We start from the raw sequence: 7,932 nt of genomic DNA on the forward strand, positions 1-7,932 counted from the left end.
TGGACTGTCTCAGAGGCCTCCTTGCACAACCTACACCTTGGGTCTTGTCTATATATATATATATATATATATATATATATATATACACACACACTTCCTGCAAAGCTGAATGACAACACACTGATGGAAGCTGGGGCTGTGTTTGTGTTCATTTCTCAAATCACTCTTGACACACCTGGCGTAGCACACAGCAACACAACAAGAGAGCTCTCTGTTACTATGGTAACATGTGACAGGGAGCTTGGCGATTGGCTGCTGAGGCTTAAAGTGACGGTGTGAAGAAAATGGAGAGAAGACAAAGAGAAGAGGAGGAGTAAGGCTGATAGAGAGAGAGGTTAGCTGAGTGACAGGGGTTCAGACACACATGCACTCACACACTCACAGACTCACCTCCAACTAAACCTGGTGGGTTCTGAGTGGAACCCACATACACCAACTCTGCATATTAACTTACATACAGCTGAGACCATGTAATTAATTCAAAAATAAGTTTGTTGAGTTTAAACTTTTTTAGCCATTATGATCATTGATGTATGAAATTATTAACTTTCTCTATAATGTTTCTTCTGGAAAACCAGTATACAAGCAGCCATCTATGTGGATGTAACTTGGATCACTTGAGATTCAGACTCATCTTCCACACTGTGTGACATCTCCCCCAGCATGATGCTGTAGGTTCTGTCAAAGCCACAGAGGAGCGTAACCAATAAAAGACTTAATCTGGTTCAGCAGGTCTGCAGTTGTTGAAGTTCTGCACAGCTCAACAGATTTGTTGCTACCCCACAAACTCTACATTGTTTATTCTGGTTCCTGTTGAAACAGCCATGTTTGTCCCAGACAGCTGACCGTAAGTTAGTTGGCACTTTACAATTATCTGAAATTATAAAATAACCAACAAAACACCATGACTACATGGTTTATAGTATGATGTTCTGGTTTTGTTTGGAGCTTTCTTTTTACTGTAGTTTGTTCTGTATTGATGGTTCTGTTTGTAATAATCCATCCTGTTAAACTGCATGTCTTCAGAACTGATTTAGACTTTTAGACTTTGTCATCTCTAAGGGGAAATTTGTTCCCACTAACCAGTTAGTGCTATAATGTTCTCCACAATTTTGGGGAAAGTTGCTTTTGTCTGACTACAGACTTATCTTGACCTGAATGAAATTGGTGAAAAATTTCAGTCTGGTTTTAAGCACTGAAACTGCACTTTTAAAAGTTTTAAATGATCTTCTTTTCACTGTTGATGAAGTTCTTTTACTTTTAGATTTGTCTGCTGCTTTTGACACTCACAACATCCTTTTGACCCGTTTGGAGTCACTTTATGGTATTCGAGGTACAGCATTAAATTAGTTCCGGTTCTTACTTTTAAACAGAAGTTTTTTCTGTAAATCTAGGACAGCATTCCTCCTCTGTGTCTGGGGTTTCCCAGGGGTCAATAATGGCACCTGTTCTTATATCTGCTGCCTCTGGATTGTATCTTAAAAAGCACAAAGTCATTGTTTTACAGATGAAATTCAAATCTATCTACTTGTAACTACAAATGACCGACAGTCTGCTGTATATATGTTACAGGATTGTCTTCAGGATGTACATGCATGGTTCTGAACTTAAATAAGGACAAAAACAGGTAAATGGGTAAATGTAATCCCCCTTCTTCACAGTGGGGAAGGTGTAGGGGAGATGAGCCATGCCTGGTTTCCTTCAAACATGATGCCTGCCTGCCATTCACACCAGACTTCAGTCTTTGTCTCATCAGACCAGGGAATCTTGTTCCTCCTAGTCCAAGAGGCCTTCAGGGGCCTTTAGGAAAACTGACCTGCACTGTAAACTGTGGTGCCTATGTAGCCTGGTGTGTGCCTTTCCAAATCAAGTCCAACTGAATTCACCACCACTGGACTCCATTCAAGCTGTAGAAACATTTCAAGGATATTCAGTGGAAACAGATCCATTTTTAGCCTCATGGCACAGGCTGTGAATACTTACATAAATTGGATTTCTTGGTTTTCTCTTTTTAATAAATTTGTGAAACATTCAAAAACCAAATCAGACTTATTCAAAGTGTAATGTGTTGGTGGCTCACATTGGTATGAAACTTGGTCTGAGTTGTTAAATAAGCTTCATAATAAGCCTTTTTCATCAGGACTACAGCATCTCCTGTTCTCAGCCTTCCTCTTGTAAAACGTCATCTCCCTCCTTCTACAAACTCACTTTGATGAAAAAGAAAAAAAAACTAGTGTTTACTGCAGATAAGCTACTGAATACTGATAGCTACTTCACACAACTGCACATCCATAAATCTCTTTGAGATGCTATACACACATGACTGATCAGCACATCAACAAATGAGAAATTCCCCTGCAGACAGACTGTGGGCTCTGTGTGACAGACTAACATGCTGACATGGACTCTTCCCTCCCCACCCCTAGGCTGAGGCGGCAGCAGCAGAGTCCTGCTCTGTTTGGGAAGATGCGATCCACTCGCTTTGGTCCTGAAAACCCAGATGGCCCAAGAAGTGATGTTGATGAGGAAGAGGAGGACCTGCAGTTACAGATTCCATGACATATGTCCTCATCCACAAATGAACAGGATGTTGGGACATCAGCAGTCTCATGAACAATATGAAGTCTAGGAAGTGTTTTGCAGAAAGGGTGAAGTATTACTGGACATGAAAATATCCCAAAACCTTCATCTAGATTTAAATCCAAAAGTCACTGTTTCTTGTTCAAACTGTAAATTCATGCAGACTTCTCAGGATGTCAAATAATTTCTGGTCATGCATTAATAAAATCTGAACACAGTCAGTAGGTCTTCTTTTAGGAGACCTAGACCACAAGATTTAAATCAGGCTGCACTGTGCCAAGCACACACCAGGAGCCTCATGTATAAAAGAGTGCGCAGCTTTCACACTAAAAATTGACATACAGACAAATTGTGAAAAGTGCGGTGCACAAAAAAATTTATATGTATAAGACTGTTGTAGGGTTAGGGCTAGGGAACCAGACCGCTTCTGGACCTCCATCTGAATTTCGCATGTCATCTGGGTCACCTGTCTGAAACCCAGCAATTGGCGATGCTCTCCATCCGAGCCAAAGCATTCCACAATTACACAGCACACCTTTGCACAGCTACTTATACATGTGTGATTGTCTACACACCTTTAAAATTTTCAAACCTGACCTGTTTGGAATTAATCTGCTTATCCGACTCCGTTTTCTTTTCAGTGAGAATAAATTACCCTGCAAATAACATACATTTTTTTCATGCGCTTTGGCACACAGACCGATCCGTTACATCTTTATGTGACAAGAGCTGAGGAAATTTACTATGTACATTCGAGTGAGGTTTTCACGTCCCTTTATTTTATTTATTTTGTATGTGTGTTATGTTACTGTCTGAGGATAAATGTGGTTCAGTTTCATCGTTTACATTTAAACAATAAAAGATTAGAATTATGAAAAAACATTGGGTTCAATGTTCCTTGGGTTAAATAACACTGAATGGAGTTAGATTTCAGTGCATTTAGGTGTGTTTTGGCACTGTTGTTTATTGTCCACAAAATTTGAGTGGCTGCTGCACATTTTCACAGGAGGTAGAAAGTTTGCACTTTCATTTTTATACATGCCGACTTGTGCGTAAAATATGGCGCCGCACATTTTTTGTGCATACGCAGGCTTTATACATGAGGCCCCTGGTCCTGACAAGGCTACACACTCACAAAAGCTCACATATATAGGAGAGGCCCCATGGGCCAAAACTTAGACTCTCACATATACCATCAAACTCTTATACATATACCAACCAATATGCTCTCAAATCAACCTTTCATACTCCATTAAAAATGTGTTTTTCCCTGAAGGAATGTTTATATTACCTATAAAAAATGTAAACAAAATAGTTCATTAAAATGTGAAATCAACTAAAATGATTTAGCAATTTTAATTAAATTTTCTTTTTTTGTTTGTTTTTTTGCTTGAGGAAAAAATGCTTACATAAAACGGTTGTGAAATTATGGAATGCTATAGATTTTAAATTCTTCATACCGAATTCAGTTAAAGATTGTCTTTTTAATGGGTGGTCCAGCTGCCCAATGGTTGCATAATTTCTTTTAATGAGGTTGCATAAACTACAAAACCAAACAGAAAGTGGCAGACTGTCATTATTTTACTGTGCTGATTTAAATATGATCAAATAAAACATATTGGGCCTCCGGTCATGAGGGACTGAACTACAGGAGGTTGGTATAAGAACTATTAATCCCACAGGTCCCAAAATATGTTTCACTGTCTCTTTCTCTTTCCAGTGCTCCCTGCCTCCCATCCCATGGTGGTATTCTTCTCTATCAAGTGTAATATAATAGGGATATTTAAATTAATGAAACCCTGTTGCAATCTGTGCCATACGACCTGACTCTTCCTGCTCACACCAATTCTAGTCCTCAAGGCCTGAAGTCCAAAAACTTACACCTGTTCCTGAATCAACAGTATCAGTATTAGTATTAGTGGACTCATGTTGAAGTAGAGACACATTTAAAAGTTGCAGGACACTTGAGGACTGGAAGTGATGACCCCTAATATACAGACATTGAGAGATAAGATCAGTATGTTTTTTAAGGAGTCGTCCCTCCCATTACGCCACAGGATTGGACCAAAGGGGCAGCTGCTGTTCCACTGATGAACTTATTTTAGAGACAGACAGGTTTAAAATGCAGTGCTTTGTTTCCAAGAGTGTTATCCTGCTCATAAAGCAGGTTTAAACAACTGAATTTAATACCTTTGAAAAGTTCTGTCTCATAGAAATGAATATTAATGTAATAAAATTGTATTTCATTTTATGATGAAAACTTGTCAAGGCCTTGAAATAACATCTTTAGATCTGAGTGGTAACCTTGACCTTTGGGATCACATATTTTTGCTTTGAAAACACTAATTGGCTATATATTGCATGATTTTAATATATTTTTTTTAATGTTTCCATGGTAAATTATTTTTTTTCTCAAAAGCTTCATCTTGGTGAATGTGAGATTGAATGGTGTTTTGTGTAAGAATAATTAAGTGTGACTTTGAGCCAGCATCAGACTCGTATGCCATTGTGGTTGATAGTAAAGTTTGACAGCTCTTCAGACTGGAGCTGTAAGGTGTAGGTGCAGAAAAGAACTAACATGATCTTTTAATAAACTTTCACAAATTAAGTAAAGGTTTTATGGTTCACAAACCTAAGTTTTTAAATATTATGTTATTAGTAAAGAATAATCTAGTCTGGGTTTGAAGTATCTTAATTTTGTATTTTTTAAACTAGAGCAGATTTAAGATTCTCAAGATGGTGAGAAAAGATGTGGAATTGCCCTTTAGCCGTTTCCTGAAATAACAAGTAAAGCCAACTTCAGCTTGTGTGACGCTGAAGTTCAGCATTTACTGCACCAGTAGATGGTGTGTCCATTCTCCGACTGTTGGCTCGTATCTAACATTTCAGATATTGCCGATACTACTGTGGAAGCATTTACAATATTATTTAAAAGACTCATTACTTAAATGCCTGAGTGGCTTCTACTCAGCCATTTACTTTTAAAACGCAGGCATGTCAATGTCCATGACAACCTTTATTCTTTATTACAGACGTCCAATCAGAAACTGAGAATTGAAGATAATTTCCGTTCCCATCAAACTCTCACACATACCACTATACTCATCTGCACAGACCACCATTCATTCTCACTTTCACAGTCAAACCCTCCTATATTTACTGATATTCTCATGTTCTGTCATTCAATCTCACATTTACTATCATGTTTTCAAAATAATGGAGCTACATAAATGGAGATAATGGTTGAATATTTTGTAGAAATTTAAACTACAATCAATTTAATTTGGAAATACAATAAACTCAAAAAGGAAACTTAAAAAATTGTTTATTGAAAGATAAAATAATTTAAAAATGAATACATCTCTGGCTTTCATGAAATTTCATTATGCTTTTTGTAAATATAGATTGAATACTTAAGTAAATATTTATATATTTAAGTTTATTTCAAACAGATATTTTCTTGTTTTTGTTTGGTAGTACTGCACATAAGAGTTAATTAGTATATGTAAAAAAAAGTTTGATGGTATAATGCAAGAGAGTTTGTAAGTTTTGGCCCATGGGGCCTCTCATACATATGATTTGATGTATTTACAAAGACATACAACAAGCAGCAACAACCAGTGGCTGGTGTGAGACTCCATGTCTCATAGGATGAGTGCATGTGTTACTACATCATCAGAGTCCAGTTTGTGTCATCAGTTTTCAATTTTACCTCCAATGCATAAATACTGCAGCTGTCTTATTTGAACAGTGCTACTGTAAAAAATGATCTCAAGCCTTCATTTACATGAGCAGTGTCAATATATCACCCTTTGTTGCTTTTCAGATGAAAAGTCTGTTCTGCTGACTGAAATGTTCATTAATCTTGATATCATCCTTGGGTTCAACTTACTGTTCTGATGTTTTTCTATATTTCACACCCAAGCTGCAAACCTGAACCTGCAAACAATGATATGCTGCAGCTGCTTGATGGATAATTGTCCGACTGTAGTCAACACTAGCTTATAAATGATCTGCAAGTGATGTATGCAATATGGCTGCAACTGATCCATGACAACAAAGCCATGTTAGTATTAAACCAGGTGAAACATCAGTTAACATATGTAGATACTGAAGGATGAGAAGCTGAGAGAGACTCTGTTACTGGGGAAATAACAGTCCATCAGTGAGATGTGCTTCTGGGCTGGAAAATATCCCACAAAGATATGGTCAGGTCAAGTTTGAAAAATACCAAGAGGTCAAACGTGGAGAAAGCTCTGACCTCTCGGTATGAAGTAAAATGTCTACTTCATTTTACCAATCAGGCAGTATGTCTGAAGCACTGTCCACACATCAATTCCACCAGCACAACCAAGATGCTTGAGAACTGATAGAACTTGACACTGACTGGTTGTTTATTTCTGCAGATCTTTGATGTTAACTAATTATACCCAGAAATATCTTTATCGGTGTCCTTTTCATTTTTTTTTTACATTTTCTGTGTGAACCCCCAGATTTCAGTCTGAGCTTCAATGACGTAGTTAAAATGAAAGTGCTAAAACTCAGCAGACTTCTTTGTTACACTTCAAGTTTCAGTCAAAGGTTGACACTTTGCACCAACTTTTAAACTTCCAAATTTATAATTCAACCTGTGTCTTGCATTCAGACCAACTATGTACTTCCTCTGCTCACTGGGACATCTTGATGTGATTACTTATTGATGCTCATCGTCCTGCAAAAACAGTTGTAGAATTTTTTCAATTTTCCTCCCCAAATTCCTAAAGTTAGGATCAAGAGAGGGAGTAAGTGTGTCATGAAAGAATGAATCACAGTTAATGCAAGCCAATGTCATTGCTTTGAGTTTTTAATGTTGAAACTAGCAGGTATTGAAGAGGAGGCCATGTTTGAGAAATACGTCTACGTCTCTGCTCCTCAGTACCTACCCACTCCATCACAATCACTCTGCCTCAGGCTTATCTCTGATGCTAGAAGAGGACCAATATATTTGTAATGATCATCACTCTGTATTCATATTATTTATGCTGTTATAAACGTGTTTTTATAAAGGTTGTGCACCACAGTCATTTCTATTGTCTCTATAAATGTCAACTGTACATACAAAGAAATGTCTTTTTTATGTATTTTATAAGATGTTTTCCAGAAAGTGTCAGTTTCCTGTGTCTGTTTTCACTGAAGCAGGAAACACAAATAGTCATTAATACAGATGAGACATGTAGAATGACTGGAATGTTATGATAGAGCCACAAAGTTTCTGGTAAAATGCCCTATAGACAGATGAGACAAAAATTTTATGTTTTGGCAAGGCACGTCAGCTCTATATTTGCAGATGGAAAAATGAAGCGTATCAAGAAA

The 7,932-nt window shown here is 37.4% G+C and overlaps 1 protein-coding gene across 3 annotated transcripts in view; it reads left to right on the forward strand.

Moving 5' to 3' along the window:
- The window catches only part of ccdc102a (coiled-coil domain containing 102A), a 50,243-nt gene extending 42,604 nt beyond the window's left edge, over positions 1–7,639 (forward strand). The window contains exons 10-11 of one of the 3 annotated variants that reach the window (XM_007540865.2): positions 1,573–1,627; positions 2,427–2,462. In XM_007540865.2, the coding sequence (XP_007540927.1) occupies positions 1,573–1,615 (43 nt within the window). In that variant the 3' untranslated portion in view covers positions 1,616–1,627; positions 2,427–2,462. Of the gene's footprint in view, positions 1–236; positions 1,628–2,426 lie in introns of those variants that run through there. The other 2 variants (XM_007540864.2, XM_016665321.1) reach the window with 2 other exon arrangements.
- The last annotated feature ends 293 nt before the right edge of the window (positions 7,640–7,932 follow it).

Source organism: Poecilia formosa, unplaced genomic scaffold (genome assembly GCF_000485575.1).
Source record: "Poecilia formosa unplaced genomic scaffold, Poecilia_formosa-5.1.2 Scaffold569, whole genome shotgun sequence".
In the NCBI taxonomy this organism is placed as follows: Eukaryota; Metazoa; Chordata; class Actinopteri; order Cyprinodontiformes; family Poeciliidae; genus Poecilia; species Poecilia formosa.